At 39.8% G+C, this 12,924-nt stretch overlaps 1 protein-coding gene across 1 annotated transcript; it reads left to right on the forward strand.

Annotated features, from left to right (window-relative positions):
* Positions 1-11,534: 11,534 nt before the first annotated feature.
* LOC127266155 (uncharacterized) lies at positions 11,535-12,371 on the forward strand. Its single transcript, XM_051296311.1, has 2 exons — positions 11,535-11,551; positions 11,622-12,371. Exon 2 carries the CDS (start codon positions 11,814-11,816, stop codon positions 12,246-12,248), a length of 435 nt encoding a protein of 144 aa, XP_051152268.1. The 5' UTR covers positions 11,535-11,551; positions 11,622-11,813; the 3' UTR covers positions 12,249-12,371.
* The last annotated feature ends 553 nt before the right edge of the window (positions 12,372-12,924 follow it).

Genomic DNA, 12,924 nt, shown 5'->3' on the forward strand with positions numbered 1-12,924 from the left:
AATTAAATTACATTATTTCCTATCATAAAATATCATATCAAAATACTATTTAAACCAAAATTTAAATAAAAAAACCCAAAACAACAAACACACCCTTACTATTAATGAAATTTTTTTATTCCAAAAACATCAAAACAAACACCTATTTTACATTTTTTTATATTATACTAAAAAAAACAATTTAACATCCTATCAACATTTTTTTATATCACATCAAATAATAATTCAAATTCAAAAATTTATTATTCAAAACCCAAACTCCCAAAAAAACACACCCATGATAATCACAATTAAGGTTCAAGGTTTGCAGTATCAAAAAATTATTGATAAATGGAAAATTATAAACTGTATATAAAATATATTCATACATATGAGATTTCATCATCTAAAACTAGACAGGCATGTCTATACATACTTACAAACATATAATCACACTCAAGGTTATAAATTAGGGATAAACAGAAACGTAAAGAATAGAAGATTCCATCATCCAAAAATAGACAAGCATGTGCATGCATATACTTACAAACATATAATCACATTAAGGTTCAAATTTTTATAGTGAAATTAAAGATGAGACATAAATAGTGGGAGTGGGTTGGTTTTTTTATGACAAGACCTTCTTCTATATTTTTTTTTAATGTTTCTTGTTCTTCTCAAGCAGCCCCGAAGTTTGGTATTTATCTAAAAGCTTCCATTCTTTTTAGAATATTTATAGATTAATATGGTGATGAAAAGTTCACATGCCAAATATGGAGTTACATCTTACAATCCTAGTTATTGAGGCTGGTCATACTCATACATACATAAATACCCTCATACTCTTATGGCTAAATTTCAGTTTGGGCGTGAATTGTACGGTGAAAACAAAGTGATATGCTACTCATAAAATGACAATATTTTTCCCAACAAAATGAATATATATCCAAGCAAAGTACCATGATCAGTCAACAAAATTAACAATTTTATTTGCAACAAAGTGTCATAATTAGTCAAAAAAGTGTCATGATTAGTCAAAAAAGTGTCATGATTAGCATGCAAAATTAATATTTCTCAGCACTGCTGAATTCAGCCCTGCATCTGAAGGAAGAAGAAAGTCTAGAAAAAATTTTGAATGGACATATGATTACCGGACATATAGGAAAAGCCCTCTTTCTATTTTATTCTTTTACTTCCAATCATAAAACTCTCAAAATATGACAAATAATTTTTCATCTAACTAAATTAAGGTTTAATATCACAGATTTGATGCAAGTAAAACTCTAATACAAAGTCCCTTCAAGGGACAATGTAGTTGCTACTACATGAGTTCCAATTCAGTAACTCTATATTACTCTGAACGGAAGCAATTGGACGGAAAGAAAAAAAAAACGATTAACTTACTCATGTTGAATGGAAGAATTTAAAAAGAGGAATTGATAATTTTTGTATGTTAGATATATTATGTATAAAGGTATTTTTGTATTTATAATAATATGAGGGCAGTTTAGGTATTTTATATAATTTTAATATATTAGGATTTCGTATATGGTAAAATCACTTTTTCTTTTGACGTTAATAATAATAATAAAAAAAACGATATTCTTCATGGTATCAGAGCCACCGTGATCCCGTCATCCACCCTACCCCGCTGCGCCGCCCGCCGCCGCGCTGTCCTCTCTTCTTTCTTCTGTCTGGTTGTCCATTAACGGATTTCTCCTCCTAGGTTGGATTGTTATTAGGTTGTGCTTAGATTTTTGTTGCTTTTGTAATTCTGAATTTATAGAGTTCTCTTCAATTCAAATATTGCCTCAAACATGTTTGCTTCTACTTCTTTTACGGGTGTTTTTTCTTCAACCCCGGTTATTGTTACCGAACGATTGATTAGGGTTTCTAACTATGGCTCTTGGTCTAAAGCTGTCCAAATGTGGTGTATGGGTCAAGGTTTGGCAAATCACTTTGTTATTTCGTCCGCTCAGATTGTTGACAAAATTGCATGGCTTAAGGCTTTCGCAATCTATTGATCCAAGCCTTCATCCAATTTTTACCAATTTTACAAATTGGTATGATTTCTGGAGACATGTGAAGACTTTATATACCAATGATATTCAACGCCTCTACAGTGTGGTATCTAATTTGGTCAATCTTCGTCAACCCGGATTGACAATTCCAGAGTATCTCGGTAAACTTTCATCCATCAAAACTGAACTCATTCAGTTTTGCCTCCAGGGAAAACGGCTGCGGAGGAGCTTGCTAAGCGTGATACATTCTATATGGTGTGTGCACTAGTTGGTCTTGGTCCAGATTTGAATCCGGTTCCTCAACAGTTCCAACTCTTGATGATGTTTATTCTCGTTTATTACGTGTCTCCTCTGTGGCACATCCGATTATTGATTCTGGAGACAAGTCTGCTCTACTAGCTTCACCTTCTTCACACATGCGAGATCATCCTAGTCCTCATGGGAGCTCTCGTTTACGCTGCACTTATTGCAATAGGGGAGGCCATACTCGTGATAAATGTTTTAAATTGCATGGCCGGCCACCTCATGCTGTTGTTGCGCAGGTTGAAACTCCTCGGTTATCGGGTAATTCTGTCACTTTGACTGGTTCAGACTATAAGGAGTATCTTGCATACCAAGCTTCAAAACAGTCATCTCATTCACCCGTTGCCTCTGTCGCTCACACTGGTACCTCTCTTGGACCATGGGTCCTTGATTCTGACGCCTCTTATCACCTATCTGGTAATCCAAAATTGTTTTCCGAATTTCAGAAGTCTACCTCATTACTTGATGATACTTTAGCGGATTGGTCACGAGTTTCTGTTAAGGCTGTCGGTGATGCTCAACCATTGTTATGTGTTCCCTTATCCTCTGTTCTTTTTGTTCTTCATTGTCCATTTAATCTTGTTTCTGTTACTCAATTAACCAAAACTTTGAACTGCTCAATAACATTTGACTATGATTCATTCTCTATTCAGGACCGCAGAACGGGGAGGACGATTGACAAAGGACTTGAGCTCCATGGACTGTACCACCCTGTCCACCCTCCACCACTTTCACTCCCAATTGCATGTTCCACTGCCAGTTATTCTCAACTACTACACCAACGGCTGGGTCATCCGAGTCTCTCAAAGTTGCGTTGGCTTGTTCCAAGTCTTTCTAGTTTATTTTCATTGTCCTGTGAGTCGTGTCAACTAGGAAAACAAACTCGCGTTTCGTTTCCCCGGAAGGTTAAGAATAGGGTTGATATGTCTTTTGCTTTAGTCCACTCTGATACATGGGGTCCGTGTCGAACTACTTCTGTATTTGGGTTTCAGTACTTTGTTACCTTTGTTGATGACTTCTCAAGATGTACTTGGCTTTATTTGATGAAAGCTCGTTCCGAACTATTTTCTGTCTTTGAAACATTTTATGCTTAAATTCAAAATTAGTTTAGTGTCTCTTAAAATACTTCCGATGGTTCTACCGCTCATGTTCCTCCAGCGTCTATCGACTGTCCTGGCTCTCGAGACTTTCCATTGTCTTATTCTCCTGCGGCTCCTATCCTGCCAGATCCTGCACCGTTACGACGAGGTACTCGTTCTTCTCGTAATCCTCATTCCATTTACAATTTTCTTAGTTTTCATCGTTTGTCTCCCACGTACTATACCTTTGTGTCAAACTTATCTTTCATCCCCTTTCCTAAATCCCTTCGTGAAGCTCTTTCTCACCAGGGTTGGCGACATGCAATGTTAGATGAAATGGCTGCTTCAATCAGTTTTTTTATTGCTTTGGCTGCTATGCATTCCTGGCCTCTTCATCAGGTTGATATTAAGAATGCATTTCTACGGGGCAACCATCTGGATTTGTTGCTTAGGGGGAGTCTGGTTTTGTTTGCAAACTACGTCCTTCGCTTTATGGATTGAAACAATATCCACGTGCTTGGTTCGGTCGATTTAGCGGTGTCATGCAGGAGTTTGGCATGATCCGAAGTGCATTAGACCATTCTATCTTTTATAAGCACACATCAAGTGGTAAGTGTTTATACCTTCTTATGTATGTTGATGATATTGTTATCACCGGAAATGATCAAGAAGAGGCCACTCAGTTAAAGCAACATCTATTTAAGCATTTTCAAACTAAGGATATGAGACCATTGAAGTGCTTTCTTGGTATTGAGATTGTTGAATCACGTGATGGTATTATTCTTTCACAACGGAAGTACGCATTGGATTTTCTTGAAGAAACTGGTTTGTCTGACTGCAAGCCAGTAGACTCTCCCATAGATCCAAATCTGAAGCTTTTTCCGGGACAGGGGGAGCCATTAGCTGACATAGAAAGATATTATAGAATGGTTGGTAAGTTTAACTATCTCACACTACTCAACCTAATATCTCTTTTGTTGTAAGTGTTGTGAGTCAATTTCTTCAATCTCCATGCGATAGTCACTTAGATGCTACCATTCGAATCTTGAAGTACATCAAAGGGTCTCCTGGTAGAGGATTATTGTACACTAATCAAGGTCATACTGAAGTAATTGGCTACTCAGATTCTGATTGGGCAAGATCCCCAGTTGATAGACGCTCTACTTCGGGATATTGCATATTTGTGGGAGGTAATCTTATCTCATGGAAAAGTAAGAAACAGAATGTTGTTGCTCGCTCACATGCAGAGGCAGAATATTAAGCCATGGCATTAGCGACATGTGAACTTATTTAGGTAAAGCAGCTTCTTCATGAAGTCAAGATAGTGGGAGTTTCAGAAATTAAACTCTTTTGTGACAATCAAGCTGCGTTGCATATTGCATCTAATCTGGTGTTTCATGAGAGGACTAAACATATAGAGATTGATTGTCATTTTATTCGGGAGAAGGTATTATCTGATGCATCGCCATTCACCATGTTGCTTCGAATGAGCAACTTGCAGACATTCTTACAAAATCTCTTAAAGGCCCTTGAATGAAAATTTTATGTAACAAACTTGGATCATACCATTTGTATTCTCCAGTTTGAAAGGGGTGTTAGATATATTATGTATAGGGGTATTTTTATATTTATAATAGTACGAGGGCAGTTTAAGTATTTTGTATAGTTTTAATATATTAGGGGGCATTTGGTACAGAGAATGGAATTGCAGAGAAATGATAGTAGAGAATAGAATTGGAGAGAAATGAAATTGTGTAGTGAATGGGAATTAATTCTCTTGTTTGATAAAACAGAGAATTCATTTGAGATGCAGATATATGAATGATCAAACAAAAATAAATGATTAACCCGATAAAAAGAGTTTTAACGAATGAGAATTCATGAAAAATATTTTTGGTAAATTTTTTTAAAAAAAAAATTATAAATTATATACGATGTTTTTTAAGATTATATTTTAGTACAATTTCTTAAAATATCGTAAAAATTAAATACTTTAAAAATAAATTAAGTTTGTTTTTTGTAAAATTAAAAATAATATAATTTTAAAAAAATTATAAAAATTAAATAGTACAAAAAAATTTTAAAAATTAAAAAAAACATATACTGCAACATCATTTTTCTCCATTTCTCTGCATATGGGAGAGAAATGAAAACAGAGAAATAGAAATGATTTATTTCTCAAGTTCTCAAACAAATAAGAGAAATGATACAATTTCCATTTCTCTGGCCTCATTTCTCTGTACCAAACACAACATTAGAGTTTTGTATATTGTAAAATCACTTTTTCTTTTGACGTTAATAATAAAAAAAACAGCAATATTCTTCACTGCAAAATAAGTCATTTCCTTATTAATTCTTGTCATCCAAAAACCAGAAAGGTCATTCAAACTTTTTTCTCCTAATGATAGAAAAATAGTTGTCACCAGTGGAGTATTTGCACACATGTTTATTACAAAGATTGTGTAAGATGTGTGCCTAGAGAGTACGGAAGTAGTTTTGGTGTAAAAAGGAGGAAAATATTTGAATGTGATCTTGTACTAAAACTTCAAGGAATTAGAGTATGAAGTAATGAGAGATTGATCAGACCATGATTTATGTCAGTAGCCTTAAGTTTCCACATTTCGTAAATTCCTTGCTCTTGATAGAACTATTCTACTAGAGGATGGTTGAATAAACCTGTCATAATTAAAGAGTTTTTATAATACTAATCCAGTCCTCATGCTATAAAAGCGAAGCACAGTAGACAAACAATATCATCTTAATCTAGAAAATAGAGTTCACAAATGGATGGTTGTTCTAAATACTTTGCCTTTGTAATGGTTTGGTTTATATGAGAATTATAGCAACAGTCAGTTGCAATGGTTTGCTTGATATGAAAAGTGATGAAATGTAAAAATACGGCATGTAAAAATACAGCATATGTGTGATTTGGGTGAGATGGAATCAAGCATAAATAGCAGTGTTGCAAGGCCCTCGAGCTCAATTAGAATTGTCCATTATCATGTTTTATTGTTCTATCTAGAGCATAGAGTGATTTAATATATCATAGAAAATAAAATAATATTGCTGAACTTATTGGCTTCCTACAGAATTAAAGTGCATTGTGGCTCATTATTTCTTGGGCATTTACTTTGAGTTGCATTCTCACAGGGTACTATGTTCTCTTTTATGTTTTTAAGTTCCTTTTTAGTTTTAAGTTTTTAACGATACAATTTTATCATTTCCGATAGAAACGTACTAATTTTCATACAAAACATCACATCCAACCATTATTTCAGGTAAAAAAAACAAAAATCAAAACTCACAAAACACGAAACTCAAAAACAACACACCTGATGTATAACCCAAACAAGATACCTAATGCAGAAGTCACTGTACTACATTCCAGTGGTTTTTTTGACAATTGATACACAATCAAAATATACAAGCAATAGCTACAACACAACAATTCTAGTGAGTTTTTTACATTGATAAATAAAATACTAACGGCAAGTACACACATCATGATTCAATTTCAACATTTGATAAACAAACTAATAGTGTGGCAAGGACATATCACGATTCAATTCTCACTTGTGCCACTACATTAAATAGCTGCATGCCTAAACTCAAACAAAAGACAGTACAAATCGGGTCATTCTAATTTCCCTGTATGCTAGATAGCTTAGACCAACTACAAGACATGGGTAAGGAAGATTAATATGTTTACTTACTATGACTAACCAACCCTTGTGTAAATTAACACATGTGCAAAGACATAACTAAATAAAAATAACACATGGATCCCATTTTCCCTCATCCTTTGCTTCTCGCTCCATTGGAAAGTTCTTACCCCTACTTTACTCAATGGTTAGGTAATTTTATCATCCATACTTTTCATTGCCTTCGACAGTTTCTTTTTACTTCAATTTTTTATTTTATTTATTTATATTTTCTCATTATTAGTAAAATCACATAGCACTGTCTAAACTTGGCATTTAAATTCCATAAATAGATATATCCTTCCCATTTCGATGCCAAAATGCATAAATCTTTACAAACACTTCAAACGGATTTTAAGCAAACACACTACTAAAAGAAGCTAAAACAAATCCTATAGTTTCTTCTTGCATTCTTGTCGATTTACAGAGTTGTGCTTCAGCTTCTCAGTTCCATTCTCATTGTTGTTGATGTAATTTTTCAACAAAAATAAAGTAAAATTCAAAGATATAGAAAATATCCTTAAACTTGATTAATTAGTGCCTGAGATTAGGAATCTCTAAACACTGTATGGTACAGAAAATAAACTGGAAAATAAAAGACTGAAATTTAAAGTGGTGATCCCCAAATCTGACTTTGCTTTGTTGAAGTTGATTGAAGATGCCTTGCCAAATGATTATCCAAGCCTTTAAATATTCTCTGGGAAACCGTACCGAAAACCGTCACCCGAACGGTTACAACGTCTCCTTCCCAACCGTCTTCCAACCCCTCTCCTGCTGACACGCGTCCTCAGCAGACCAAAATTATCCCTATATTTCACTCTTTAAGCCGACCACAGACCTTCCGCCCTTTAGGCCCGACTGCCAATCTACAATAGTATGGGTCCGACTGCCAATCCTCCCGACTTGCAAACCATCTGACTTGTTGGTTCTGCCGCAGAATTCCGACCTGAGAACTTCCCGACCTGAGGGCCTTCCGTCTTGATGACCGCCCGACCTGAAAACCTTCCGACTTGAGGTCTTTCCGTCTTGAGGACCTCCCGACCTGAAAACCTTCCGACTTGAGGTCTTTCCGACTTGAGGACCTCCCGACCTGAAAACCTTCCGACTTGAGGTCTTTCCGTCTTAAGGACCTCCCGACCTGAAAACCTTCCGACTTGAGGTCTTTCCGTCTTGAGGACCTCCCGACCTAAAAACCTTCCGACTTGAGGTCTTTCCGTCTTGAGGACCTTCCGACCTGAAAACCTTCCGACTTGAGGTCTTTCCGTCTTGAGGACCTACCGACCTGAGGTCCTTCCGTCCTGATGACTTTCCGTCTTGAGGACCTCCCGACCTGAAGACCTTCCGACTTGAGGTCTTTCCGTCTTGAGGACCTTCCGACCTGAAAACCTTCCGACTTGAGGTCTTTCCGTCTTGAGGACCTACCGACCTGAGGACCAACCGTCCTGATGACTTTCCGTCTTGAGGACCAACCGACCTGAGATCCTTCCGACCTGAGGACCAACCGACCTGAGATCCTTCCGACCTGAGGACTTTCCTTAGAAATAAACCTATTTTCCTTGATTTCCTCACGGTGTCCTTCAGCCAGTTCAATCAACTCTATTACCAGGCCCATTCTTCTTTTTTCCTTGGGCTTTTAACCTAATTCTAAATTTCGTACGTAACAACTTGCCCGCCGCCAAGGGACTTTCAAACGCCATTTAACAATCAATGTTTGGAAGTTCATACATCACTACCCTCTTGAAAAATTCCCTTAGCAACTGCACCAGTTACTGCAACACTCCTGATTAACTTCCTTCCCTGCAATACGAGCTTTTGTGAATCACAATCCCAAAACACTCTAACCATGGCAAATCAATACATTCCTGCCCTTCCTTTCGACGGAACCCTCCCAGAGGGCCCATTTTCAGCCTCGAAAGTACTAACTCCGACGATCCGCCCATATTGCACTACTCCTGAAGATTCAAATCGGATGAGGGAAGTTTTGGAATCCCGAAATTCCTTGGCTATCAACAACCCTAACTACCAAGCAGTTCGCATTCGAGACAGCATCAAAACCCATCTCACAGACCCAAAAGATCCTTACCGCGCTTGGTATCGACGGGTAGCAGAACACTTTCAAACCCAATGGCGATCTCAAAAAATCGACCAGGCCATACTATTGTCCACCATGCCTATCAACCTGCATGAGAAGGTGCTGTTGGCCATGTCTGCCTTCTGGAATGCGGAAAATGGGACTTTCCTCTTACCATCGGGCCCCTTTGGTCCAACCCTTATGGATGTGGCAATGATCGCGCATCTCCCAGTCGTGGGTGAAGACCCTGTGATGGGAGCCCTAGATGGGCAGGAGCCATCAGAAGACCATCCAGGGTGGTCTTTACAAGGTGTGAAGGAATGGGGTTGGACAAAGTTCGCAACCGACCAACAAGGGGCTCCAGGGACCCCTGTAACCGACCGGGAGCATACTGCCTTTATCCTTTTCTGGCTTTGTAGGTATGTTATTGTTTCCCCTTCCAAATGTGTTCTTCCTTCTCATCTCGACCTGGCCATTCATATCGCGTCAGGTCGGTTCTTTTCCCTTGGCACCCTGTTTTTAGCCAATCTGTTTGAAGGACTTACTAGAGTTAGCCTTCGTCTAACAGATAATGATAGTAGAAAATTAGACACTGCCGCGTCGGGTCCTTTTTGGTTTTTAGAACTTTGGTTCCGTCTTTACTTCCCCAACGCGTTTAACTTAGGATCTCCACCCACTATGCCAACATCTGAAAAACATTTGGGATTAGCCCTCAACCGACTCTGCTCAGGACGCAATAAACTCCAATCTTCCGATCCAATAATAACCGCAATTTTAACAGATACCCGCAGTAACTCTCGATTTTCTATGTATAAAAAGTATGCGGGTTATGCTCCCGACCATTTCTGGCCCTTTCCGGCACCAAATCCTCTTCCGACTCCTGAGCCTTGTCCTCATCCCACCTATTCTTTTGCCTGGGATGTTGCCCTCAAACCCAGGTCTCTTTTTAGTAGCAAAAAACTTGATAAGAAGGGGCAAAAAACCTTTTACACTTTTAATTATGAACCTCAATTCATGGCGCGCCAGTTCGGCAGCTGCCAAGCTATCCCTGGACCCGTCGCTTGTCCGCATATAATTTTTCAAAGTCCTGACCGACGAGTCCTACCTAATTCAATCCCTTCTTATATCTCCCAGCTCACCACGTATATAATTTCCAATTCGTATATTCCTTTCTGCTCCAACCCTGAGACTGTAGATACTTTCAATGAATGGTGGTCGGTTGTATGGCCCCTGATATCCCCTGATGAGGATCGGTTGCTGAACATACTCCTTCCCCCCCAAGGATTGGTTCTAGGGGCGGCTAGACATACTAGCACTCAACAACAAACAGCCGCCCCGGGAATCGGAAAAAGGAAAGCTTCCCAACTGCAAACACCCCCGACCTCTGGGGCCGACCAGCAAGCTCAAGCGGACCTTGGAACTACTAGGACGTCAGCAAGGACCCGACCCCGACTAGGTAATTTTTCTTAAAATTGTGAACCAATTCACTATATCTTAACTTTGATTTCACATATCATTCACCAGAACCGACCTTGGCAGCACCGACCACACAACCGACGCCAGCCCCAGCCGACCAACCTTTGGTCCCGACTGAGGCAGTTCCTCTCCAAACCCCTACTCCACTTCTCACTTTGCCAATGAGCAGTCGGGCGGAGGACCCGACGAGGAGGCAAACTCTTCCTCCCGTACCGAGGAGTGGTCGGGTCAGGCACCCGACCAGGAGGCAATCTTTACCCGCAGTGCCTATAGAACCAGTAAGTTCTCTCATCAGCAATACTTAGGATTCTAATGACCAACTTTGATATATTTAACAACAACATTTCCATGATTTTTCACAGACACCTTCACCCATCGAATCAGCAGCAGGGGTCTCTTCGGACAGTGAGGGGACAACTTCCCAGATGGGTCAACTGCCATACATGGCATCAGACTCATCCATTTCGAAGGAAGGACCAACTGCCCTCGCCGAAGCTGACCCTCAAAACGACATCCTTGATGTTGCTGATCCCGAAATCGAAGGTGCCCCAGAGATCCCGGCTGCAGTGGCTCTAGATGCAGCCGCCCAACCTGCAGCCGCCCAACCAGCAGCGGCGCTCCCTCTAGCCATCGAGTGGCAGGCAGAAGAACCACCTGCGGCAATCCAACCTCCAGAAATGGAAGAAATGTCTTCGTCCGAATCGGAGACTTCTGTGAATTTGGTAAGATTAAACCAATCCATGCTACAATGTTTCTTTCAGAAACACTAACTGTTTCATATACCACTTTCCATAGGGACCCAGGTCGGCACCTCAGCGACCATTCGCAGCAGCTGACGAGTCGGCTGCTGTTATACCAGCTGTCTGCCCTACTCGACCGACCTCATTGCTGCCCCCTTCACTGACAGCAGTCCACCCAGAGGTAACACATATCTTATCTGAATACATTTGCACCTCCCTTGTATTACTTATTGACATTGTAGGGCTTGCAGGGGCCTTCGGACTTAGCTGTCCTATCGACTGTTCCGGTTCCGGCGGAGGCCCAAACTGTATTCACTGAGGCCATTAACCATCCCCTGTCAGAATTAAGGTCCGACTTATTGGACAAACTCATTCAGACGGTTGGTGGCCTTCTTTTTTACACTCCAACGGAATCACCAGCCGTCCCCATTCTGCATCGGCTGATGGAAAGACTTACAGAGCTCAAGACTGAAGTGTTAGTCATTGGACTCCTGTCAGCCGAAACCCCCCAGCCCGACTTCGATCAAACAACGCTGGAGAATTCTTTGGCTAAGACCCGAGAATCCCTTCAGCAGACTACTGGAAGGCTGGATGGTCTCCTTAGCACGAAAGCTCAAGTTGATGAAGCTATTCAGAAAAAGGAGGCAGAATTGCGGGAGCTAAGGAAAGAACAGTCTACCCTGGATAAGCAAATTATCAATGAACAGCGTCTGCTTGAGAAATATACAAAGAATGAGGCTGAATTGGATCAAGAGCTGAAAACCCAAGCCCGATCCCAATTCATCATAAGATATCAGACGGCTGCCAATACCAGAAGGCTATCCAGGGACGAAATCAAATGGACCCATATAAAAACTGCCCTAGGGGCACTGTTGTAATACTTCCCCTTCTGTAACATCAATTGACTTAGTAATCCATTTTTTCTTTCTTCTCTCAAAACAAGGATCACCTTTCAATTTCCAATTTTGTAGGAATCGCCACAAACTCTTTCGTTAAAAGAACATTGTTTCTCACATTTTAAGAAACACATTCCAAGGCATATTTTGAAAATCAAACACTTGAAGTGTTAACAAACATGGCGAATGACCGACCTCATGTTCCATCAAGCAACTGGGAAGGTGTCCTTCAACCCTTCTTTGTGGGTAATCACCCTATTGGAGGCCATGCAGAAGACTTGTTACATATACTCAAGCAACTAGACTTCAAATTCCGATTCTCCCAACGAGGAAGAAGAACCATTCATCGCGTCATCCGCCTGATGGAAAAAATCATCGAGGGGTATGAACCTCTTCGTGACATCCTTAGCCGCATTCCTGATCTCCATCATCACATGGAAATGATCGAAAATCACGCAGCAACCATACTTCCAGATCTTGGTTGGGATAATATATTTTCCAATCAACGAAAAGTCTTTTCAAGATTGCGCACCATTGTTGACCGTGAACATCAAGCCCTAACAGACATGCAAGCGCGTACCCATCAAGATCTAGACGACATGCAAAGCCAATGGGAAAGGTACCGACCAGATTTGGAAGATCTTATTGAAGAAGAACC

The sequence above is a fragment of the Andrographis paniculata genome, unplaced genomic scaffold, assembly GCF_009805555.1.
Source record: "Andrographis paniculata isolate CXL003 unplaced genomic scaffold, ASM980555v1 Contig74END, whole genome shotgun sequence".
Lineage (NCBI taxonomy): Eukaryota > Viridiplantae > Streptophyta > Magnoliopsida > Lamiales > Acanthaceae > Andrographis > Andrographis paniculata.